Raw genomic sequence first — 27,821 nt, forward strand, 5'->3', positions numbered from 1 at the left:
GCTTATTGCTAGAAATTGATATCCTAGATTTTGATAACAGGGTTGAAAAAATTGCAAACCTCATAGAAAATAAAGTTAATATAGATAAATAAATAAATATAACCTTTATTATTGTAATTGATATTGTATTATTATTATTTTACCATGGATAGGACGCTTGTTTTGCTGACTTATTTGTTGAACATTTTTTTTTAAGAGTTTCAGACCCTATTTGATGCCTTATTCATGGAAGTGCATTCTGTTCAGTCTTCTATCAGGTGGATTTAACCACTCATACCTCATACTAATAAATTACCTTTCTTTGTACTTTGTCACAGAGATTAACAGAAGGCTGTTTTTAAAATGCATTAAACCACCCTGCTGCGTTTATACAGTATATAGAGCTGCTTTAATATTATGACATTTGTGCCTCTATTATTTAATGATTGTTTTCCACCGTGACCTATTATTCGACTGACTTTCACAAATTACAAGATAAATAACGTTCAGTGTTTCAGTGTTGACATCCAAACCCTTACAATTTATGATTGTTAACTTGAGTCTTTAATTTGCAAGCCAGTAAAATGGAGGGAAAATAAAAGTAAAAAAATCTAATTCAGTCTTTATAGCGCATCAAAGCCCTAGATCTTCTGGCCCGTCATTGGATTTTGCTGCTTTACATCCCAACGGTTGCCAAGTAGCAGAAGCCCTTGTTTTCTAATGCTCTAATTTGGTATTCAGCACGAGATTGAATCTTATTTTTGTATGCCAGGCAAAGTGTTTTGATGGAGGGTGATTGCAGCCAGTCTGGAGGCTGTTTGGGCTGTTTATCATGGGCAGTACAGTGCACTATGTGCACAAACAGAACACAAGCCGATTGAATGTGGTTTCTAAATGTGTGCTGAGCGCTTGGAAACATGTGCGAGGAGAGGCATATCCCGCCTCACCTTGCCTGTCAGCATCACAACAGAACAAATAAGATATGCTGAAATGCTGTCTATAGATAGCTCACTCGAATTTAAGAGCATAGCTACTATCCTTCAGCAATAAGACAATAATAAACTGAAAACAGAGCATTTTAATTCACGCACATCAGAAATGTTCTCACAGGCGCAATTTACGCTGGCACTGATGAGTCACACCATCAAAGTATTTTTGAGCGTGGTTTGTAATGATTCTGCAAATGAGAGCATGTTTAAACTTTCAAGGGCTTTGGTTGTCGTCCAGAAGGAACGAGAAGAAAGTGTATGTGGAAAGAGGCTAATTTTAGGTGCTAGCTGGCTGACTTCATGAAGCTTGTGGGTGCTTTAATGAGTCATAATAAAGCCATTTCGGGCCAGCTGAGTGAAAATAGATACTTGATGAGCCGATGGTCATTATACATTTGGATTTTATTGATTTTTTTTTTCTGTGAGTCTGAGATATAAAATGGTGAAAACCTGCTGGCAGAACCCATAGTTGTGTTGTGTCCAAGCCATGTGTGGTGAATGGAAGACATTGTTCACTTCTCTTTTTGAGGTCTTGTCCCTCATGAATTGTTCAGAAAAAGCAACGTCAGCCGTCCATTTCTCCTTGTTCGGTGAGTGCGTGTGGTTTATTGAAAGTGTTTCTAAAGTGATGGAAACATCCTGGCCTACTTCATAATGGGCCAGCGGCTCCACAGGTGGATCTAATACTAATAATAGATGGATTCCCTCGGGCGGTTGATGGCCATCAGAACAGTTATTTAGTCCAGTTATTAAGGATCGGTGGTTGCAACTGGGTTAAATGATTCTTTTCTTTCTTTGTGTGTGTGTGTGTGAGAGAGTGTGTGTGTGTGTGTGCATTTATACACCTTGTAAATGTATTTTCATCTGTGTAGGTGATTCATGTTTAATGATGTCTTAATGGCGTGATTTTTGCATCGCCTATTTTAAGGACCATTACGGTGTTTTTGCATTTTGACATTATTTTCATGATAATTAAGCAGCCCACACCCATTCGCATTATCTTAATGGGAAAAATTATCATTCCCATTAACGTAATATGTAAAAAATATATATATATACTATTTAAATTCATTTATAAGTTATGTTAGTACTGTACATGATGCACGGTCTTCATTGTGCCCAGACAAGATAATTTTGTAATACAGTGATTACAATAATGAGAATAACCCAAATTACAAACAAATTCAAAAGTAAAACATGCATTATACTGTAGCCATTAGAATTGGTGGGGACATTTATTTACAATGTATTTATATTTTTATATTCTATTTTATTCATTATATATTTTTTATATATATATATATATATATATATAATTAGAAACAAACATACACACATATATATATACACACAAAACATTAATTAATCTTTTGGCTCAGTAAGGTATTTTTACAACGTTAGATTACAGAAGTAATTTATTTTAACCTTTCTTTTTTTCACACTGAAAACTGAAATAATGGCTGCTGAAAATTAAATTAAATTTGAAAATATATTAAAATAGAAAACAGTCCCTGTAACTTGTAATAATATTTCACAATATTCTTTTTTTTTTTCTTTTTTTTTTTTCTCTCAAACAAATGCAGCATTGATGAGCAAAGGCTTCTTTCAACAAAAACATTTTTTGACCCAAAACTTTTAAAGGGGAGTATGCAATATAACTGGCTTGACGGGCTTTGTGAGATTCACCCTGAAGAAACCAACCTTAGCTTTGATAAATAAATTATGGTTGATCAAAATCGTCTGCTTTTACAGGAAGACATGAGCAGTACCTGCCTGAGGGTACGTCAACCTGATATGACCCTCACTATTATAGGATTATCATTTATTACTGCTATCTCTACGAACACATAATAAATGGATATAGTGTTTTGTTTGTAAGAAGAGACTCATTGTGCATGTCATAAATCAGTCTGAAGATACAAAGGGTTTTAATATCCTTTAGGACATGTTGCTGTCTGTTCTGCCTCAGCTTATGGTTTACAGACTTTTATCAAGACAAGACAAGAGAAAGCTGCCAGCCCTTGTAGATAAGAACATTTCTTTGATTCTGTCAAGGGACAGTATGTTACCCTGTTGATGTGTGTGTGTGTGGGGTGGGGGATGAATGATGTTTAATGTCATAAACAACTCATACTTTGAAATAACACAATTTCAGCCTTCGGCATCAGATCTGTTTTCTTTTCAGTTCATTTTATGGTTTGATTTTTTAAACATGAGCTTAGAAAAATGGATCAACCCTACTGCCATGTACAAGTTTCCTATTAAGAACATGTGTTCATATTTTACATACACGATGATAAATGGGGAAAGAACGCTCCGCTGTCTGTCATTTAGTTTCCCTGTGTATTTATACTCGGTTCATTGTCGGTTCTCGTCTTATGTGAGTGTTGCGTTGCTATATGCCTTCATCTATGTATTCTCTTCGTGTTCATTAAACAAGTTAATATTTCATCTTCATCGTCATCATTCTGTGAACTACCAGTTGTGACACGCGCACATTATATGTAATATATAATATACATATATCATACTAAAATGACACTGTGTAATGTTGCCATCCGTAATAAAGCTATTAGCCAACTGATTACTTTTATTGTATTCTTCTTCCTTCCAGCTGGACCAAAAGCATTAGTATGTGATCAGTGTGGGGCTCAATTTTCCAAGGAAGATGCCCTGGAAGCACATCGACAGACTCACACAGGTACGACCCTTCTTGCCTCATCTAACCACAAGCCACTTCTTTAAACAACACTAGATCACCGCAATGGAAAAAAGCACCAGTAAAGTGGAGATGCGTCATGCATGTACCAGTAGCAATCATGTTTATGACCCTATCAAAAATGGTCTTCTATAATTCAGCAGGGACGGTTTCGATGCCCTCTAAAATTTCAGCCAATAATATGTGCTGCTTCAGGGCAGGGCGGCACACCGCTTTGGCACATCAGTAGGGCCATGTTTCACCAATCTCCATCACTTTGTCTAAACATGGCACGTACATTTATTAGAGCGACTGTACTGAGTTACCAGAGCCTGTGAGTCATCGGCGCTCTGGCACGTTCATTAACACGCCAACAGCGCTCAGCTGCCACCCTCCTGTCAAATATTCATATTTACTGACATCTGATGACTGCGACGTTGGGTTTCAGTTGTACTACAGACATTTTAATAATCATATTTTAGGTGAGGTAAATAGTGTGCTCTGATAGAGGTTGGCATGGGATGATATATTGTGTAAACTTGTTTTTGCTGCTGTACTCTGTGTACTCTGTCAGGACACATTGAAGCATGTAAAGTACATAGGCGTACAACTAGTCTAATGAAAATTACATTTCTGTCATTATTTACTTAGTTTTTACCATGTTATTTTTCCACATGTCATACTCGGGAAGTCTTCAGAAGCAATATGATAGCTTTATGTGTGGAACAGCCAGAAATGATCCAAGTCATCTTCCCCTCCAGTGAGCTGTTAACTCGAGAACCATTGCAACTGGATCTTTGATTCACGAGTTGAACTCAAGAACTGGATCATCTAAACAAATCGTTCTTTTGATCCAGCTTCAATGATCCAATTGGACTGAATGAATGAGCCACAGATCAGGCTGAATGATTCATTTATTGGTTTAACTGATTCGTTCATGACTCCAGCTCACTGAATCAATGATCCAGTCACAGCAGTTCTTGAGTTAACAGCTCACTGGAGGGAATAGCGACATAGATTTCAGTCTGTTCCTCACAGAAAGTTATTTAGACTCGAATAGAATGTGTGACTGATGTGTAATTATACATTTTTGTGTGTTTGTGTGTGTGTGTGTGTGGGGGGGGGGGGGGGGGGGCATTTTTGTGGTTTAACTGCCATAGTCGTATGAAATGCCAGTTTAAGTGCAGCTTGTGACATTTCCTGATCCCATTCCCACATCTTTGCTTGTCCTCATTGCACTATTTAGATCAATAAAACAAAAGTGAGAAAATGCCACAAATGTCCCTGAATCTATATACAGCGGTCCCAGAAAGAACACTAAGCCATGATTTAAAATGTCTAAATGTCACTGTAAATAACAAAAAAAAGTAAAACAAAGTGGCATTTATTTATCAGAGATAACTCAAGCACACTTTTCAATAAAAACATGTTTAAAAAAGTAGTTGATTAGATTTTAAATGATAAAAAGCCATACTGTAATTAGTTCTGAGAAACATTATAACATCATTTGTTTTTACACACTTCACCTAAATCGAAGAACGAATTGACGTAATTTCGAACAAAATCAGGCCGAAATGAAGTTTGTTTCAGGAGTTTGAAACAGTGACCTTTCCAGAATAGTTCGCTCTGGATGTTAAATGCCTTCGAACTACCATTGTTCCATGGCGATTACGTAATAGGTAGGTGTGGCTCTGAGGCCCCGCCCTCTTTAAGCAATTCTTCTGTGCGGTCCATCGAGTTCAGACACAGTAAAAAACATGAACACACTGGTGAGCTGCTTTATGGTAAAAACTGAAGTTTCTTTTTGAAAGAGGTACTGACACTGTTTTTGTATACAGTAATACTGTGAAGTGGCTTGCTTTAAAGCAATCTAATGTATAAAGTGACATATAAGTAAACGTGACATGACAATCATGCTGTGTTTATTTTGTTATTGAGAGGAAAGCGGGCATCACATATTTACACACTAATTTAAACGCTGCTCCCAACAGCGTATGCGGCGTCAGGGCCTATAACAGGGCCTTAAGTGTCCAAACACTTTCGGGGGGGGCCTTTAGTCCAATAACAGCACTCTAATCTCTATACCTTGTATAACCATAATTTCCACCTGTACTTTTGTTACTTATTGGCATATGAGACTGCCATCAGAGGATGCCGTCTGTCACAGGTATTCCAGACTGCACTAATTAATTTGCTCTCTGGGTATAACAGCGTTTCACGGGGCTAATGATCCACATGTTGAGTCTATATAAAGGTTGAGTCCTAATTAAAACAAGGTGCCATACTTTTGTCATCTGCGTGGATTTGAGGTGCTAAATGTTTCCATGGCAGCCAGCTCATAAAATCTCTGAATTACTAATGGATCAGAATCGGTATGTTTCTATCATTTTTTTACAGTAGTGTACACCGATGCTACTACAATGAGGGTGCAATATCTGTCGCCTGTGTTCCACTGGGAGAAAGACGATAACCCTCTCTAAAACGTTGGCATGTAACTGTAACTCGCTGTGGCACACACTGTATAAATTCTTAATGCATGTCGACATAGAGGTGGTGTTAATGATGCCCAGAATTTTATACCTTCTCTACCAAACTTGTAAACATCCCGCTCTCTGTTTCAGTTTGGCAGCACATTTAGTCGAGAGGAGGGGAGGACATTGCTCATCCATTTTAAAAAACCTTTTTACTCCTGGGCACTAGCCATCACTCACTGAAGTGAGAGATGTTTTCATCACTTCCATACATTTTATGGACTTAACCAAGCTAGAATTTTATATTTTAAATTTTAAATATGCTATGGAGTCAAGATAGCCTTCCTATATGTATATACAAACGGTAAAGAAAAACAAGGGCCTTGTTTCCATTTGAAGCAGCCATTTCATTTTAATGCTTTAAGACCAACCAGACATGTTTTATTTGTGGACAGCGCTCTAATATATAAACCCAAGACCCAATGAGACCCAAGTTTGCGTCCTGACTCGTGGTGCTTTGCCCCTCTCTCATTCCCTCTCTCTTTGACTGTCCTCTCCGATAAAGGCCCCCAAAAATATAACCTTAAACATATAGGGCTGTCAATCAATTTGAGTTTGTAATCAAATCAATTACATGATTAAAAGTAGTTCAGCACTGAATATGTGTCTCAAGATCCTTGCGTTCTGTTGTGGCAATTTTTTTGTGGCAAATTTTGTTTTGGTATCACAATACAAGGAATATTCCACATATATGTATTGCCACGAGTTCTGAAGAAAATTAAAAAACTAACATCTAAAAACTTCTGATGGTTAATTCTCCACTAATGTGATAAATAAATTAATGGGAGTCAATACTTATCCTTTTCATTCTTTTTTCTTTCTTTTTCCCCCCAATAAATATGAACTGTCCAATATTAACATGATATACTATTTTCTAAATACATTACAAATGAAAACACAAAAATCAGTTTAAATGCTACAAGTGAACTTATGCATCACAACATTATAATATACAGTATAACAAATATATATATATATTTATTTTGATATTTAATGTTTTAAGGTTTTGATATTTCATTTATTTATTTTTGATATTTAATATTTAATATAATTTAATGATATTTGCTGTTAGATTACAGCTAAATATATTTTAAAGGTGAAAATAGTACGATACAATAATCTTTATTATACTGCAGATAATCTTTATAGTACTGATATATTGTGCATCCCTAGTTTTTTTTATTCGCTTGTTTGTATGTGTTTGATTTGAATCACTCTTGTCAGTTCCTCATTGCACAAAGAAGCCAGCTGGTGATAACTTGGTGTTATTTTTAATAGGCTGTTTTTACATGCATTTGAGTGTTAATTCTGACTCAGCCTTTAAGCAGGACGTTTGTCCTCAAATGCCAGCATATGTGAGAATGTCAGAGGTGAACGGCCTGCTTCTACAAGGTTTTTAGGGTTGCAAATGGAAAAGAGGATTGTGGGAGACCCGTGGGACAGGGGCCGGCTGAAGGGGGGAAGCTGGTGGCATTTGGTGCCAGGACAGAGCGAGAGACAAACAACATCATGTGCTGTTGTTTACACTCAGCCGCTGTGCTGTCATAGACGAGACCTACTAGAGAGCTGACCTACTTAAAAGCCTCCTAAAATAAAACTCACTTGTGTCTCTGGACCGATGCACTGGCGGGCAGGCTGGAAAAGCAGGCCAGCACATCACAGCTTTCTTTTCCTCCTCTCCCCTCCCGACGGAGAAGCGCTTTATCGCATCCTTCGCAGAGCAGACATAAAAATGTTATTAAAGGGGTTTTATTTGAGACCGGAATAGAAGCGATTTGCCTTTAAGCGATTTTGGCCTAAGGGGCGACCGCTCGTCCATCTGTCTTATGTGCTTATGACGTCAGATTTCCTAAAACTCTTCCATCACGCTCATCTCGCTGCACAGGAAGTGACTTGCATCTACAGTGAGGGTGAGGGCACACTGAGAATTACTCACCGGGAACACGTTGTGACTTCAGCGATCTGGCCCACAGAATAAACAGTGGTTAAACAAGAGCAATGTATCTCTTGTTGCGTTAATTATTAAGCAGACCGTTCCTTACTTTGCTAGATTGGCCCGTCTGTCTCTCACTTTGCAGCCGATTGAATTTCAGGGGTCATCTGAGGTATAGTTGATGTGTCAAAGTCATCCCCACAGAGCAATCTGGAATGACTGGGTTATATTTAGTCAAATACATTTGAGCTCATGTGCCTCTGATACATTTTGCAGCGGCTTCATATGATAACGCATGTGTTTTCCTCGGACACGTGCACACCACGGCTCGTTTCAAACAATTAGGACCTTCTTTCTTCCGAGAAATGCGAAATGTGAATCTTTGAAGAATATCCTGGTCGCTCTTTTCCGTGTAATGAAAATCAGCTTTTAACCTTCATATAGGACACAAAAGCTCCATAAAAGTCATTATGCTCCAACTGTTCTGAAGTCATATGATCGCTTTGTGGGAAGATAATAAATTAATTTGTAATTCACTGAAAATCTTCCCCACCGTTGAGTTGGTAAGCGAATCACTTAGTCCGAGAACACAAGAATCAAAGCAGTCTGAAAGCAGCACGACATCTGAGGGGGAAAAGCAAGATATTGTGGCCACAAATTAAAAAATGTATTTAATTATAACGACTTAATAATTTGTTACCTCAATTTATTGATTTGGGAACAAATCACGGTTTACCTAAAATGAGGGAACGAATTCTTAATTTGTGACCACCATACATATATTTTTCTATTTGTCATGTGCTGGCCTCTGTCATTTTTGATAGATTATTGTCTAAAATGTTTTTGTCAAATCTTTCTTCTGAGTTGAATCTGTTGATATAGTTCACAAAACCTGAATGATTTGTTTGTTTATCAGACTGATTCACTTCTCGAGTTCTCTGACTTACTGACTCAACAATTCCGTAAAAAAGTCCAAGCAATTTAAATATCTAAGGCATCTTTCTTTCTTATTAAGTCCCGTGAGACACCAAAACAACGCTTTAGTTTTCACGTTTTTATGTGGCCTTTGTAAACTTAAAAAAACAGATGTTGTGCTAATATTGATGGTATTTTCATTGATACAGACCACCTTGTTTCTACCATGACCCGGCCGTAACCAAACAGGTGATTTCACCAAGTACAACATGTTCCTGGATCAATATCTTTGTTGATCCTGGAACAACATTCCAATCAACCAATCATATTTGAGAGAAAAGTTTACAGTCCATGTCAAATTTAGGCTTACAACCAGGGTTAGGTGCATCAGTGTCATTCCCCAATGGTTTTAGGGAAATGTTATGGGTTGGGTTAGGTTTAGGGGTAGGGTTAGGACTACATTTTCAGACAGGAATGTTGTTCCAGGAACCACAAAATATGTTGACCCAGGAGCATGTCTTACTTGGCAAAATCACGGTGACCAGCGAAACAGGTTGCACCCCCCACCGGCTCAGATAAGACTGATTGTCTCAGTGGTGCTGCAGATTTCCCAGCATGCCCCTTCATCACACAGTGACTAATTCCTATTGTGCTATAACTTCAATGCAAGGAGATGAAGTTCTTTCTGCCCGTCAGGAGGCAGAATGAAATGCTACTGGCATCACGGGGTGTCCACAGTTTTTTTTCCTAAGTCGCTCATTGTTTGGAAAAGCACATATTCACGTGCATCGCTCCGGCTGCGATTCCTCTCTCCGTGAGACTCCACAAGCCGAGAGAGTCAGAGCAGCAGGATTTCTATATTGTCTGTGTCTCTATTCAAAAGTTAGTGCTAGTAGATGAAGTAGTTAGTATGTAATTAGATTCTGGAGATGTTTGCAGAGACCTTTAAGAAGAGCTGAATTAAATAAATTGCTGTCTTTTTGTTTCGTTTACAATGTAAATAGGCTGAATCTCAGTGTGGGAATTTTTTTTGATAGACTGAGGGGGGGAAACAAAAAGAAGTGACTTGTTTGTGAATGCTGGGATTATCCTGAAACACTTCAACTCTCTTCTAGTTGCTTGGAGACGTGGGTATTTGATTTTTGTGTAATGAATCCTCTTAAGTCTCATTTTTTTAAGTTATATTAAAATTAATATTTCACTGATCCATTTTGTGTAATGAATCCTCTTAAGTCTCTTTTTTTTAAATTCATATTTCACTGATCCATCTTGACATGGATACCTGAGATTCATAGTTGTTCACTCTGAAATCGTCTGTTATCTGTCTCGCTCTCAAAAACCAACCAGACTCCTTCCCAGTGGCTACAAAAGAAACAGGATTTCACAATGTGTCTTTATCAGAAAGAACCTACTGTTCACTGAATTGGCTCAGAACAGGTGAATCTACCCAGTTTGTTCTGAGATAAAGAGATTAGATGTATTTGTTGTGCCTGTTTGCATAACTGTCATGTTTACATCTCCTTCTCACAGTGGCCTTTTTTAGCAAACATTGCAGTGAAGATGCTTTCTATTCACTGACTTAGAAAAGAATGCACTTTTTTTTTGTCATGTGCCTTCATGAAATAATCCACTAAAGGGACATTTCCTTTAGACTAAAATAGATTCTTTTTGTGGGGAAAAAAGTCTTCTTTTAATTCCCTTTATTCTCATTAGATGTATATATTGTAGTAATACAATTATTTTTATTGAAATCAGCATACGTTAAAGGCAGTAAACTAATATTACAATGATTTATGTATACAATTTATGCTATATTAAAAAAGTAAAAATTATTATTATGGTTATTGTTATAAATAATAAAATTTTTATTACTAATATTATAAATTTAATGAGTATTATTATTACTTTTACTAATACTAATGCTACTGTAGTTATAATAATGCAGTGTTTGATACTACATAAATTAGGGGCCAATATATGCACAATAATAATAAAATTAAGCACATTTTGCATTACAGTATTACACATTTTTCCTTTACATTACTGTTGACAATTTGGAGTCACATGTCCGTATTTGTCATGAAAGGATTGCAAACTGGCTTGAAATACTGGTGAAATACTGTCCATATCATTAAAATCATGTGTTGTTGTCTTGTTATGGAATGTGGTATTCAGAATTAGTTTCATCAGTGTCATTTCATACATTCAACACGGCGTTTCTCTTGGAATTGTATTTGAGGTCTGAATTTTTCCCGATAGCAGGGTTTTAAATTCCTTCCTCTTCCTAGAACATTGCACAAACCTCCTTCTGATTCCAAGAAAAGTTGTGTGTTCTCGCACTCTGCTTACTAGCACTGTGGGAATTGGATTAAGTCTCTGGCCTTTTATTCTAATTCAGAACTTTGTAGTCATCGGATGTCAAGGGGTCAACTGACCAGTGTGAAAGGCAAATCCACTCTCTATTGTACAGTGAGGGGCCGGAGCAGAGTTTCCCTTCAGCTGCCGTCCCACTTCAGCCTGGGAAAAATGGGGGAGGCAGCATTAGTCAATTAGGAATTAATTTTCTACCGTTCTCTGAAACGATCTCATGCGACTTTTAAAACAAGGCTTAATTGGCAGGACGATCAAATTAGGGGTGAGAAACAGTCGGTTGTGTCAATACATCAGCTTGAGGTGTATTGATTTATAGACTGATAAAAGACAAATACATATGGCCTTTTGTACACTCCTCTGTAGTTTAATAGGCTGCGTTATCCACTCCAGTAGGTTTACATTTGATGTACTTCTTTAATTAGCCATAGTATTAAAATGCAGTATCTAAATCATCCTGTAATATCATTAAATTCTGTCTTAATGTGGAGAGCAATATAAAGCGTTCTCGATTCTCATTAGACAGAAACAGTAATGAGGTCAGATGCAAAAATGTATAAATGTTGCTCATTAAGATGGTTCAGACAGAAGCGTGACTCACAGCTACGGGTTTGTGTATGTGAACCGTGCTGTGGGATGGGGTCATTTGAGGATTCCTTCTGCGTCACGAGTTGTTGTTACAGAGTGCGCCCCCTGCTGGCCTTGGGTCCGTGACGCGTAACAAATGCCACCTCTTAAACAAAACAGAGAAGCATTCCTTAATAAATATGCCATCATACAAAACATATAAATGCATAAAAAATATTAGAAGATTTTTGTAGCTTGACACTTCAGCCTGGGCCAGTGTGAGAGAGTTTCAAGACAGTTGATGCGTCTGTCACTCGCCCTGACGTTCTTTACAGTGCATTTGTTGATTTTGTGCATGTGTTTCTATAATGTGTAAATGTAATTTTTGTTGTTAGGCCAGTGAATTGTTTGCAGGGCAAGTAAAAAAACTAAACCAAGATCATCCAGCTGAAAAGATATGAGGCCTACTACATTGATCACCCTTGTTTTAAAGTGTATAAACCAAAATGTTCAGTTCCTCCCAGGTTTGAAACTCCTGCCGGCAATTTCTGTGCTCTGGCCATCATTAAGTGTTGTGAAAGGACAGGCTTGTTCTGAATGAATACTGGCATTCTATAGTGCTGTACACTTCTCTCTTTCTCTCTCTATACATATGCATTTTGTTTTCTAAACCTCTCTGTCTGAGAGACCTTCAGAGACCTTTACCTTTGTAATGGATTTTTAGAAGGTTTTTTCACCTTTACATAAAACAAGGTTATGATTGTTTCCTTGTATGTTTATATAGTTCCCTATATGACCTTTTTTTGTTTTCTTTCTTAAACTTCTTCAATTAAGCTCTTTCGCTGAATCACATTGATTCAAGATTTTTCAACTTTCATTCATTCGTTCAACTTAATTGATGATAAAACGCATGTGAAGTATATTCCCATTCAGGCAGAATGAACTGTAATGTGGTCCTGCAAGAATACGTTCCACGCAATTCTCTCTCGTCAATATCCAGATCGTTTTCCTCCAGCTATTTATTAATTGTCCAGTAATTGTGCGCGATTCAACTCTTTAATGATTAAGCGAGCACCTCTGACAGCAGAAAAAGGTAAGACACAATCCGGCGGTCGTGTCTTAATGAGGGACCGCTGCGAGTCTTTTGTGCTGTGGAAAAGCCACCTCAGCAGCAGCGCGCTTTAAAAGCCAGAGTCACACAGATTAGCCGAGTAAGAGGTGGACCTGTGGACGTGGAAACAATAGAGCGGGTCATTCATACTCTAAGCCTGATTGTCCCCTCACTGTCCAGATGGCCTGCCGAATAAATTATACCAGTAGGTACAATGCATTCCAGCGAGGGGCTTTAGGCACAACTGTTTGTAGAGTCACACAGGGCTTTTTCCCCTGTCCTAACGATTATTAACAAGTACGAGCGGTCAGCGGTTTGTCGTTTGTAAATGAAATCCTTGAGAAAGTGAGGGTGTGGGGGGGGGCGATGGTAATGACAGGCGAATGGTCACGTGAATATGTGATGCACACAGCAAGGTACAATAGAAACTGAGAGGTGTTGGAGAATTCTAGTTTTCTGCCATCATTTCTATTTTAAATCTGATTTATTTTAAAATGCATTAATTACTTTTTACATGACTGCGTTGAAATGACAAGAGTTACGGCTTGACACGTAGCTTTGTGAGCTGAATTATAAGCATTATTATATGCTATCATTCAAATGTTTGGGGTCAGTAAAAAAATGAGAAATTCATTCTTTTGTTTAGCAAGAATGCATTTAATTCATTAAAAGAGACAGTAAAGAAGACACAAAAGAAAAAATCGTTTGAACTTTTCTCTAATTCATCAAAGAATCCAGAAAAAAATGCATCACGAACTCAACAAAAATATTAAGCAGCACAACTGTTTTCAACATTGATAATAATAAGAAATGTTTCTTAAGCATGAAATCAGCATATTAGTATGATTTCTGAAAGATCATGTGACACTGACGACTAGAGTAATGATGCTGAAAATTCAGCTTTGCCATCACAGGAATAAATTACATTATTAAAACAACTATTTATATTGCAATCAAATTTCACAATATTACTGTTTTTACTGTTTTTTATTTATTTAAAGAAAATCTTACCATCCACAAACTTTTGAATGCATGAATAAATATCAATATTAAATTATTATTATATCAATTTAATATGTTATGGAAACCATGCTGTTTAAAATGAAATATAATGATTTAGTTATCACTTTGTCATTCAGGCAGAAGGGTTAGGGTTTAATAACAGTTCTGCATTTCGGTTTTCGGATCCATGGTTATCTTTAAAAAAATAAAATAACAAGTATATATACATGCATATATGCTTGTTTTCCCCCATCTGTTGAAAAGGGTTCTAATATAGTGTCCTCTGTCAATGAGTGTCCATGAAGTAAAGACGTCAGAAATCAGGGCACATACTTCTGGATCTGTATAGCAACTGCCATTGAAATGATGGGAATGCCAATACCAGGTATACCAGACTGGCTTAGGCCGAACTGTGGCAGAGAGGGGACATTATTTTTGCATTTGGCGTAAAAATGCTACACTGCAGCGTTCATTTGGCGCCAACTGAGTCATTCCAAGGATGATGTGTTTATCGTGTTCTTGAGACGCATGCTTGTTTCTTGTATTTGCAATCCATGTTAGTAAATCGCATTCGGTTCAGAATCATGGCAGAGTTATATTCGCTGCGGCTGGTGAGCTTGCAAGCCAGAGGGATAAATGTGTTTACTCTTGAAGTATTTGTCCCCTCCAAACGAAATGAAACTCCGGCTTTGACAGCTCCCCCCTCTCTGTGTGTGAATCATCTGTATCTGATCTCCCTGCACTAATTCCAATTTAATTGCCTGTTGCCTGCAGGCTCCTCAATAGTGGTAACAAATGGTTTGATTTTGTAGTCCTCATCAGGCAGCATTTTAAATGCAGCACTCTAACCCCACTCGAATGCCAATGAAGGCACCGAACAGCCTCGTGTTTACTAATGCTCGTCCTCCCCCCGCGCTCCTCGTCTCTGTTCCTCTCATATCTGATTAAAGGGGATTTGTACGAATCGGCGAGATGCAAGCCGCCTCTCTCTCTCTCCATTGTAAATGATATGGGCCAGGACAGGCGGTCTCGGCTTCTTGTGTATTTTCGTTTTAAGAGGCGAAGATGTTCTACGCTGGATAACGCCGTTTAATCTGTTTAAACGAAGTTTTGACATTAAAGTGCAGGTGTGATGTGGGAAGATGGCTCTGGCTCTGCATGTGAAATAGGACCCGGTACTGTGTTTGAATTTTTAAAGCGTGCTTTATGATTAATGTGTTATCTTCAAGAGAGTGTATCTTCATTAATTCTACATAAGCAGGGCTAAAGGAATATCCTAGACACCACAGAAAAAAAAAGCTCCATGTCTAGACCAAATGGTTAATAGATGGTTTGCTCGAGTTTTTCTTTCATTATTGGTGTTTGCTTGCATCGCCATTACAATTGTGCATGTTTAAGGTTAACCCTAAGTATTAAACTAACTCATCCTGGAGCATTTGAATTCATTTTTCGCCAAACTGCCAACATTTCTATAGAATTACGTGAAAGAGGGATCTAAACCATGTCTGTGGACCAAAATATCATAGAAGCTTTGTGACTGGCCAAAGAATAACCACCTAGCAACACCCTGACAACCATCCAGAACGCCCTATCATCATGGCAAACAAAATTAAACATGTTTTCACTGTTTGTGATATGATTTACATCCAAACAAAAATTGTATTTATGTAAGAAGCATCTTAACTCAATCCCTTCTGGAGATTATTTTACTGTGTTCAGTGATATTTTTGTTTTCTTATGAATGAATTCTTCCCACATCTGCATCCTGCGCTCCTGATCTTTGACCCCACTTATGCATATACCATACACCAAACCACCCAAATTCAACTTTTCCTCTCTATTCCATCCTTTCTTCATCTCTGATGATAGCCTGTGTGTCATGTGATAGCATTCAATACATTTGGCTTGATTATATGTTTTACTAAGCTTATGTCTTTGATTAAAATACTAAGACAGAGATATACAAATATTTTCATGAATTATTACCCAGATTGAATACTGGAATACTTGATTATTATTATTATTATTTTTAAAGAGGTGTCTCGCAAAAGCAGCATGTATTTATTTGATCAAAATACAAAAACAAACAGTAATATTGTAAAATACTTTACTTTATCACAAAACTTGTGTTAAGTAAGACTAAATTCCTCTGTTGTGACTGTATGATTGTTTGAATTGCAACTCATTAAATAATTCCAATGCAGATCCCAATTCAGTAGCTTGTAGCTTGTGAGCATTGCAATTCATATTCCAACTGGGAGACGATTCTTAAATTCTATATTTTGCCCAACCCTTCTGTCTTTGAGTTAGGAAACACATATTTAGCTGGAGTAGCTGGTGACACACCTCTTTCTGCTGTTGTATGTGTCTCAGTGAGGTGTACTGTGGGTAATGGGCAGCTCTGGAGCGCCACTAACAGCAGCTGCTGAGGAGAGCCGAGTCTCTGACACTCACTCTGAGAGAGGAGCTGGCTCCATTAACAGCCCTATTCACCCGGCTTAAGCTACTCTGTCAGCCACTTCAGAACCATTAAAGCTCTGCTGGGAGCTAGACACAGACGAACGAGGGAGACAGAAGGAGAGAAGAATGAGGAAAAATAGAAGCAGGGGATGCTCTCAGTGGAACTGAGTGATGGTATAAATAGTTGGAGTTGTAGAGGTAAATTATTCCTAAAGACATTAAACAGTAGTGAAGCTAAGCTCCCTCTCTCTCCTCCCCTCATGCTTTCTTTTTCTTTACCACAGTCGCCTCGTATATTTATGCCTGTGCTGGATTGCCTCGTTTTGTTTTTTTCTTCTTTTTCTGAAAAGGGCTGACAACACAAATATCTGTTATGTGTCTGATATAATGAAACTCAAGAATGTGTCATCATTTGTGTTTCTGCTGCATTCACAGCGAGATTTGCCTTGAATGGTTTTCTTCTGCTTTTTTTTTTTGTGTGAGCCTCGGAGCTACAGTGGCCAAAATAACTTTTGTTTTCAGTATAACAGTCTGAGGACAAATGAATTTCTAATAATATGAAATATTTATTCCTGATCAATGACATTACATTTGATTTGATTACGGTACCTTGAAAAAGTGCAGAATCTGAAATGGTTCTTTATCATTTTACTTCTTTTTTTTCATATTTCTTCTTTGTTGTAAAAACGTTCTACTTTTAGATCTTTGACAGAGTCAAAAAAAAGTTTTCATGGGTGAATATCCACTCCCGGCCCCTAAATGGCCCTTCGTAATCAATGCCGGCCCTTAAACTTTTAAAGAATGGAAATAGCAGACATCGGGCAACTTGTCTGAGTACATTTGCACAAAACTCACATTACAGACGAGCTGTCAGTGAAGTGTAGAGGGTCATTTTTATGTGTCTGAAGCGCTAATGCTTTTTTTGTTTTTTTTACTCTGAGCTCTTTCGTAAATGCTGATTGATTGAGTGAGAAGTCAATCCCAGCCTGCTGTTCACGAACCCACCACTGGGCATTCACAAAGATTTTAAATTAGGGACAGCTTTACTTGAAAGATACATTATTGATTGGCCATAGATACTGAAAGCACAGTTTCTGTTGTGGAGAGAAGAGAAGCTATACGAAGGCAATACGTCGAAGTCTTTTTTTACCCCATCCATTATGAAACATATAGACTTATTCATTCATTTTGCCACATTGTACTTATCTACAAAATGGATGAAGTCCAAATCCTGCATTCTTTGCACTAAACACTAACTGAACTCCTAAACCCTCTCTCGTTTTGTCTTTCTTCTTAAGGCTCGGATATGGCAGTGTTTTGTCTTCTGTGTGGGAAACGTTTCCAGACCCAGAAGGCTTTGCAGCAGCACATGGAGATTCACGCCGGCATGCGCAGCTACATCTGCAGCGAGTGTGAACGCACTTTCCCGAGCCACACGGCGCTCAAACGCCATCTCCGCTCGCACACAGGTGAGCTTTACCTGAACGTCACTCGCATCTGAGTCATCTAAAAGCACATTAACAACTTCACACCTCTGTGTAATGCAGAAAAGGGCAAGCGGGCCACTAGCTGAGATGTGGCAAAGTTTTAAAAAGAGTTCAGAAGGAGCATGTTCATATAGTCTTGCTAAGGTTATATAAACATCTTACTTGTCCTCAGACAAGCCAGGTGAGTATCGACAGAGTCAGGTACATATTATCACATTTATGTGTTAATAACACATATTATCACATTTATGTGTTAATAACACATATTATCACATTTATGTAATTTTCTGCAACAACAAAAAAGTCAATGCTAACACCAAAGGCAATGCTTACAATGACTGTTATGCAACAAACTGAGTGATAACTTACTCTAATAATGGCTAGTATGTCAAACTTATCTTTTGAATAAAGATTCAATGCCAAGTGACTTCTTCCAGCATTGAAACTTGTAAACAAAACTTTATCTCCCTACAGTCTGTGGGCGGCCCATCTGAGGCTTAGACTATTTTCTGGCAGTCTTTTGTCTCTCACTCTACCTCACATCCCCCTTTCTCTCGACAGTTTCCTTCAGGGTAACTTAATGCTCAAGTCAAACCCCATTTTTTTTTACCATTCTACATTATCATTATGAATGACCCGAAATTGACAAGAAAAATTGTAATTGAATTATGAAGTAGGGAGAAGCGTTGAGAAACTCTTGTCATTGCAACAAGTAGGATTGCAATATATGAATATAAATATGCTCCTCCAATCATTAGTTAGAAACTCTGTAAATATGAATCAACATCCATTAAATTTAGTTAGAACAGACTATATCAGTGCCCTTTGTATACGCATGTTTCATACAGTTATCTCTGTTTTTCAGATCTGTAAAGTTTAACAGTGAACAGAAAGAGCTCAAAATGGACCTACTCCATTTGCTTGCAAGAGTGCATCTTTCTCTGTCTGACCTGAAATACCAGTAAGATTGTCAGAGACAGTTGAAGTCTAGACTCAACATGTAAATTTTTGATAAGACAGGCCAGAAATGAAGCGAGGTTGTTTTTTTTAAAGAGGCATTAAGTATGCGCTCCATCTCGCCACAGACCGCCGGGTACATGGTTTTTCCAGAACAACATCTGAAAGGACATTTCGACACTCCTAACGGAGTCTGAGTAAATGTCAACTACTATAGCTATTTCACCAAGCAAAATCTGTTTTTCTTTACTGGAATTGCAGCATTTTTAAACAACATACAGAACTGTGCATAAACTGTGCCAAGCGTAATTAATTCTGAATTTGTTTGTGTTATAAACCACATATCAAGGGTATAATAAGCGGTCAATAGCTGTTCACAAAATTGGATCTCAGCCTAACTAAGCCATATCTAGGTCTCAAGTGCACTTGGTTAAACAAATATAGTCTCAGGACATCACTAAATTCTTTCTTTTTCCAAAATCAAATCAGTTTTCTCATTTCTTTCTGTTTTATGTGCTTAATTATGGATAAATGGAGAATTATGGATCATTTCTGTTGAAATCGCTGACTTGGACATTTTTTAAGACTCAATTTGGTCTTTATTAAATCAATCATGCTAATCATAAAAAGCATAATTTTTGCTGATGAACAACGAGAGATATTGGTCCACCAACACTAACCGGAATAAATCATCTGATCTTTTCATAAATCCTGTCTTATAGCATATTTTTAGGATGCAATAACAAAATCATAACCAATAAATACAAAATGAACCACAACATAACGGGTAGGTGGACACCTGACAGCATCTACCTGTAGATTTCATATGATCCGCGTTGGATTCACAATGTGAGGGTGCAAATCAAACAATGGGCTCCGTGCATCTCCAGTTGCTCCTCTCTTTATTCTGAACATGCAGCCTGTTCTCATTAATATGCCATTCCTGTTCGCTCTCCATTTCACTGCCAGACCATTTGCAGACAGTGGCGGCTGTCTATGTTCACAGCTGTGTTTGATGGTACGGAGCACAAAGCTCACATTGCTTATGGCACAGACAGTCTCTGCAGGTCGGTCGGCCTTGACTTTCAAGCCGTTTTGTCAGGCAGGGCAAAGCTTATTCAATATTTAAGAATGTAAAATTCACGCCTTTTTTATTTATTATGCACCAGTAGTGAATAACCTCAAACGTGCCGGCATCAATAAAACAATTTAATGTGTATTGACGCCGCATTTAACTTGTATGACATTGTCAGCACAACGATAGACATGGAAACATGCTGAAGCTGATACCTGTGGATATTTCCTCCAACGGGAAGTTGATGCGAGTGACTTGTTCAGAATGCGCACACAGTAGAAGGGTTTAGCGCATTAGCATGCCTGTGGTGTTGCGAGTCTGGCCTGCCTGCTGCCCGCCTCTGGGCAATTAACTTTAATGACAGACAGGCTGGAGGGCTTTCAGAAGGTGCATCGGATAAGTTGATACAGATGCATAAAGACTGCCACTCTATCTATCATCTCATATCTGTTCACTAGGGATCTCATCTGTCCCAGCCTGATTTTTTTTCTCTCTCAACCCAGATAGAAACCCATTCATCTCAGCCAGAAGTGTATTTGAATGTGAATGGCGGGCCGTGATTGGCTTAGAGAACGTGCTCCGGGAATTTCCGCATTGTCTCTTAAGAGGAGGGTTTAAGTCGGAGCATGACGGAACATAACAAGAGATGCAATTTATTCCTGGGCACGGCTAACACTTGGACAGGGAGATAATGAAGAGCATAGGTCGCCGCCGATGACTTTAAAGCCACGCCGCCCGGGCTGAAATGTATTAAATATTACGAGCGTTATATGCCGCTGCTGTCTGAGGAAATGATATGAGGGGCTGTTAGTCAGAGCGGGAAAGCAATTAGTAATCGGCCGACGTTCGACATCACCACATATCAGACTCGTACTGATCACTGACATTAGAAAAGCCAGCGGAGAGAAATGTGCCGGATAATTCCCTTTCAACACCTTGTGATGTTCACTTGATATTAATAACTTTGCAAGCTGCATCAATACATGTGAAAAAAAATATATAAAAATAACAGTTCTTTGTGATCACTAAGGAAATGTTTTAGTCTTGTTGTTTAATACAGATTGACTGAAAAAATCCAGGTCATACTAGCCTAAGGTGGTCAACTAGCATTGTTAACCAGCTCTAACGGGTCAACCTTTGTCCAATTTGGAAGAACTGATGACCATCTTCATTGATATTGATATTTAATTCAATTCTAGTTCATATGAAGCTCTTGATTTGATTGTTTAATTTGATTCCTATTCAATTCAGTATTGGTAATATTCATTATAAAAACCTTAAACTTAAAAAACTTAAATGAAATAAGTTTTGAAGTACTACAATTATTCAAACAAAAACTGAAATAAAAATAAATTTAAGCTAAATAGAAATATTAAAAACTACTAAAAATGATAAAATCACATACAATTACAAAAAAAAACTAATTAAAAATATTAACAAATACTATAATAGCATGTAAATAATGTTAAAATAACACTACCGGTAATTTAATTTGATAAGTTCCAATTCTTGTGTGTATTATGTAAGTTTATAGCATGGTCTGTCTGAATTCTCGATTCTGATTGGCTGGAAGGTGTGTAATAAAACCGTTTAATCCACATGTAGTTCCAAGTCAGTTTAATCACGGTTCTATATTAATGCGCTGTTTTCATTGAAGCGCACATACACATACGTCACTCGCACACAGCGAGTCAACATTCATGAGCACAGAAACTTATCAACGCTGCCCCGCGACTTTTACTATTAAAATAGCTTTGCTACGGAATCGCTACATTGTATTTCTCAGCAACGAAGGGGTCACATCGCTATTTTAAAATCATTAAACTCACAGCTTCAATGTTAATAGAGAGAGAGAGACTCTGAAAAGACACAGGTACAAATCACCCTGGTACAGTATAAGCACGATAATCCACGGCTAACTGTGCATTAAACAATATTATTACATGGCTTGATTGAATTCCAATGGAGAATGCGGTCTGTTATTTCTTGATAACAGACCGCTGCTAAGTATAACAGTATAAACAGAGCGTTGCCATGGACACGGTGTTCTTTAGCGGAAGCAATACAATAGTTTTTAAATCAATATTTTGTCAAATTATTGATTTATTTGGTAGGTAGCCATGTAATAAGCGGGATAATGTAGAGCGAGGCGGTTGTTATAGCGAATACAACCCCGACAGGCTGATTCAAGACCCCTCCGCCGATCAGTCTGTCGGGGTTGTATTCGCTATAACAACCGCCTCGCTCTACATTATCCCTTACTTAATGCACTTCGCGGAGCCAACCTCTTCGTGTCGAGATTCTGCGCGTGTGTTTGATGGACACTTTACTATCCCGTGAGGCCACAGAGAGAGGATTTGTGAATGCAAGTGAAGCGATGCAACTGATGACATTCATACTACACACATTCATACAATTCGATTTCGGACAGCCTAAGGCTGATTCACTAAAAAGATCTGGCTCATTAGTCTTTAGAGTCATAACATTGTGTTATTTATTCCCTGCAGCACTGCTGAAAAGCGGTGCTAGAAACCATGAACAATTTTTGTAAAATGATTTTTTTTTTAAAGCCACTTCCCTTAATTAAAACAGGTGAAAGAATGAATGGTTGTCTCTCTGCACGACAGGTGACCACCCGTTCGAGTGCGAGTTCTGCGGGAGCTGCTTCCGTGACGAGAGCACGCTGAAGGGTCACAAGCGCATCCACACCGGAGAGAAGCCTTATGAATGTAACGGCTGCGGAAAGAGGTTCAGCCTCAAGCACCAGCTGGAGACCCACTACCGTGTCCACACAGGTCAGACACTTTCATTCCAAAGGTTTTAGAGCAATTCACCTCCTCTTCCCAGCCCTGCGGCCCAGCTGATGACTGCTTCACTTTACAAGTGATTTCAAAAGCCGTAGACGCTCACAGGTTAATAGTCAAACACTGGGAACACACTGATCTGCTCTTCCAGCATGCTTTGCAGTTGGAGATATTTGACCCAGCGTGGTGCCTTCAAGCAAATATGATATAATAAAACAAGACAGGAGCTTTGTAAAATGATCAATGAATTGTATTACATTTTAAGTCCCCAGTTTTGCGCTGAAGAATTCAGATCTTGACATTTTCAGGTCCACGCTAGATTCAATTCCTTGTATCTATTTTGTTCGGTCATGGTCTCACTATGGTGGCATATTAAATCTTTCAGCTGAGCTGGAATTACAGGCTGATTGCTGTTGCTCTCTGGCCCTCAATAAGGCAGCTGCTAAAGCAAACCTATCAGGAGGCCTGTCAAATAATTGCTGTCTTTGTGTCAAGCGGGGCTGCAGACACGAGACTGGACAGGTGAAGATAACAAGAGCAGAAACTCTCAGCTGAAAGGCCACTGCTCCTTCACACAACCAGCCGGAGAATCACTGACATTTACCCTTGCTGTCAATGGCGGATCAATACTCTGTTTGCTCTGCTCAGTGACAGGCAGCACATCCACAGATCTGTTGTTTCCGTCCTGGACACCAGGTGGCATCTTAACTCCACCTTACTAGCCAGGAAGCAGAGCTAGTGTGGGAAATCTGGTGCCTGTTGCTGTCTTGATAACCTTTCATCTAAAGTCCCAGCCATCTTTTTCTTTTCTAGTGAACGTGATTATTTTCCAAAAAGTTTTGAAATATGTTTTTCAAGATTAAGAAGTATGTATTAGAAATAATACCATCAATTATTTTAAATAAAAAGTTCAAATTCTCTGATATTTTAAGAGACCTATTGACCTTGACACTGTCATACGAGTGTTTTTCTAAGAAATAGCACACAAAATAAACTATTTAAAAGTGTTTTATCTGCAATACATTTTTGAAAGTTTCAGTAATATTGTTGCTTTAGTCATTTGTATTAGTTTTTTAATATATCTATATTTTTATTTCAGTTTGTTATTTTAGGACTTCAAGTTAAATCAAAATTGACCAGTTTTGATGGAATATTGACATTTATTATAAATGATTTACCCGTGCACTTCCTTTTTTTTTTTTTAATTCAAGTCCCCTCGTTAATCTTTAATCAAGATAAATTCCTCTTGCAGCGACATCTCTTCTCTGATGATGTGTTTTTGCTGGCGCAAGAGTGGGACCAGCTGTCACTCACATGAGATCGACCAATAGCAAACCAACAACGATCCAATCAATTCCCCATTGACAAAATCAAGCCCCACCCTACATTTTTTTCTTGTTCGAGAAGCCATTTCACTCGGGTGTACATCACAATAGGGAATAAAAGACTATCGCAACTTCCGTTTCATGTCGACTTTAAACTAAACGCAAATGAGAAATGCTGAAATAATATTTTAATGATAATTAACCTGGAATACATTCATAGATCCCGACATCCATCACATTATGGAAGTAAAATGCATTGTGATTCCCATTTCATGCTGACTTTAATCAACACAGCTGTTTCTGTCATTTACACATTATTGGTGGTTTGAAACGTTCTGCACTTGTTCTCCACAGGTGAGAAGCCGTTTGAGTGCAAGCTGTGCCACCAGCGCTCACGGGACTACTCCGCCATGATCAAACACCTGCGTACCCACAACGGCGCTTCGCCCTACCAGTGCACCATCTGCCAGGAGTACTGCCCCAGCCTCTCATCCATGCAGAAGCACATGAAGGCCCACAAGCCCGAGGACGTGCCCCCAGACTGGAGGATAGAGAAGACGTACCTTTACCTCTGCTACGTGTGAGACGGAGCTGCAAAATGGCAAGATGCGCCCAAGGACAATTCACCTGAAGGTTTGCTTTTGGTCCAGGCCAAAGACAGTAGGGCGCGTGGTCAAACTGATGAAATGTGATGTGGAATTTTTTTGACGTTTTGTTTGTGATATGCATTTGTGCACATTTTTAGGATGTAACTGCACTCAAAAGTGTTTATGAAATGGAAATGTGATATGCGATAAAGGGATGTGAATTATCAGAAAGTGTTAGTACAGTCCACCACTATGACGAGAATCCGTTTGTCTGCATTCCACCCCGTTGATTGGAAAAATTCACTGCATGATCATACCCGTTTTATTCGGATTCCTGCACTTTTCCTCCATGGATGAAACCCATAAGCCATAGATTTTCAAGACGCTAAAAAATCACTTGTGTTGACGTTTAGAGGCGGGGCATATCATAGGGATCGTAGGCTTTAGTTACATCACAACCATGATTTTAAATGGTCAAGGTCTGTTGAGGCCCAGGTATACTTATTTTCTGCGTTCCGCTCCGTCTCGCGCACAGCTGTGCGCGCAAGCCTTTCAAAGTATAGTCAAGTCAAGTTTTATTTATAGAGCACAAGTTTAACACGACCGTAGTTGATCCAAAGTGCTTTACAGTACAATGAAATAAATCAATAACAAAATAAAACAAAAGTAATAGAGAGAAAAAAAGGAGATAAAAATCAAGTATCAAAATCATTCATATACTCCTTTGGCCGTGAGCGCACATTCGAATCACTCGCACACGCGCTGTTGTACGCGCACCATCCACGACGACACAAAAATTGGGCTGCACGTGACTGTGTGGATGCCCGCGGACCCTCCCGGTGGCGAACATTACGTCACACGGACGATGCGCGGACAGTTGCAGAACGCAGGCGGCCGAAGTATACTTTGGGCTTTAAATGTCAACGTTTGGGGCTACGCTAGCAACCTCTCAAAGCTAACAAACATAAACTCAAAGCCTCAAATTTAGATTTCTGGTGGTCTTAACAGAGCTATTCTGAGTCAAATAAAAACATGGACCAAAGCTTAAAACTCGCATACATGATCAAATAGAGGAGCTAAACACATTAGCGGATGAAATTATGCCCTTTTTAGTAAATTGCTCCCTTAAGGTCATTATTAGGCTTTCTAGTCCTCAATTTTAGTGATTTTTTTTTTTAAGTACGTGTGAGGAAATGCACAGGGTTGGACCCATTAGTCATTTTCTTTAAAGCGTAATAAAGTGCTTAACAAAACAGCTTTTCTCAGAGGTACATCCAAATTATGCTGCCAAGCAACCGTAGTGGATGTTCAGGGACATTTATTCAACCTAAAATAACTACACTGTGCACTTTCAGAGTTTCAGAGGCCCTTTTTTGTTGTTTTCAGCACTACAGAGAGGTTATTCTATGTAATTTGCTTTCATTTCAGTCTCTTTCGCACCAAATAAAACAGAATGAAAGTTGATTGCATTTTTACGTTCACATGGTAACATTTTGCTATTGCAGGCATTTTAGTCTAATGAATTGTTATTATCGTACCCATAAATCAGTTTATGAATTAAAAAGAGATTATTTTTTAGAATCAAATACCGAAATGCAGTATATGTTTCTGTGGATATGTCAATATATGTTTTGCTTAAGATACTTAGCTAGGTCTTTTTTTGAATTCTGTCATCTCTGTTCAAACGGTTTACTTGAATTGCCTAATTTTGTTACCTCACATGCTAGATTTTTTTTTTTTGTACCAGTCTTTGTTTCTCATTTCCTGCTGAGCTGCTAAAAAGCGCACAATGCAACAGAATTTATCGGTATCAGAAAAACACATCATCAGACCCACACGGAATCCCAGACATTAAAACAGAATTTGAATGGCCATTCGCAACGTTCTATACATTGCGTTACATTTGCGTTGCATATACATTTAGCAGACGCTTTTATTCAAAGTGACTTACATTGTATTCAAGGCATACATTCTATCAGTACAGTATATATTTCTGCCGCCCCTTATGTGTTTATGTTTTGATTAATTAGCAAACGATTTAGTTGGAGATAAGACTGTAGCTCTTTACATTTAAAGGGTTTTACTGTGTTTAAATGTATTCCACACTATTGGAGTATTTTCCAAAAAATCTGTGGAATAAAGGTGGTGTTCAGGAAATTTCGCAATACTCTCTCGTGGCAATATGTAACTATTTTACGTTTTGGTGAACTGATGGCTAATGTGTATTAATTTGTAAGATCTCATTTGTATGTTTTAGTACGATCTGTTTACGGTCAACTGACGGTTAGATTTCAGGGTGGACCTTCATCCTTACGTTTTTCTAAAAATCGTACGTTACTGTACGAATAACAATTGTGCGAATTTATACGTAATCGACCGTATGAATCACATCGTACGAATTTATACAAAATCACCACCTCATAAAATAGTTACGTTTTCTCATTAGTTCGGGTTGGATATACCAACACAATCTCATGACAATTCGTAACTATTTTACATTTAATTCGTAATCTCATTTGTACGTTTTCGTACGATCTGCTTACACACCAGTGACGGTTATGTTTAGGGGTGGGGTTTGGGCTTCGTGCTTACTTTTTTCTACAAATTTTACGTGTCCTTACAAATCACATTGTACGAATTCATATTTAATCAACCTTTAAAAAAAAATCGGAATCAATTACATTGTACGAATTCATACAAAATCGCCACCTCATAGTTACGTTTTCTCATTAGGTCGACTTAGAAATGCCAACACAATCCCATGGCAACTATTTTATGTTTAGGGGTGGGGTTTGGGCTTCATGCTTACTTTTTTTTCGAAACAATTTACATTTCCTTACAAATCACATCGTACGAATTCATACGTAATCACCATCTCGTAAAATAGGAATCAACGTGATCCAGATTTTCGTGTGAGGATGAAAATGTTTCATGCAAATGCAAAATCGCTGCGTTTGAAAGTGTTTTTTCTGTGAGTGGTGCTTCATCGCCACAGTATTGACAATGGACAAGCATCCCCCTGCCCCCCAAA

General features: G+C 38.2%; 1 protein-coding gene across 2 annotated transcripts in view; it reads left to right on the forward strand.

Annotated features, from left to right (window-relative positions):
• zbtb16b (zinc finger and BTB domain containing 16b) overlaps window positions 1–27,821 on the forward strand; it is a 46,921-nt gene extending 19,100 nt beyond the window's left edge. For both annotated transcript variants that reach the window (XM_079609405.1, XM_079609404.1), the window contains exons 4-7: window positions 3,583–3,669; window positions 17,854–18,024; window positions 22,702–22,869; window positions 24,558–27,821. In XM_079609405.1, coding sequence (XP_079465531.1) covers window positions 3,583–3,669; window positions 17,854–18,024; window positions 22,702–22,869; window positions 24,558–24,787 — 656 coding nt within the window. In that variant the 3' untranslated portion in view covers window positions 24,788–27,821. The remainder of the gene's footprint in view (window positions 1–3,582; window positions 3,670–17,853; window positions 18,025–22,701; window positions 22,870–24,557) is intronic.

This window comes from Phoxinus phoxinus, assembly GCF_949152265.1.
Source record: "Phoxinus phoxinus genome assembly, chromosome: 4".
Classification (NCBI taxonomy): Eukaryota; Metazoa; Chordata; class Actinopteri; order Cypriniformes; family Leuciscidae; genus Phoxinus; species Phoxinus phoxinus.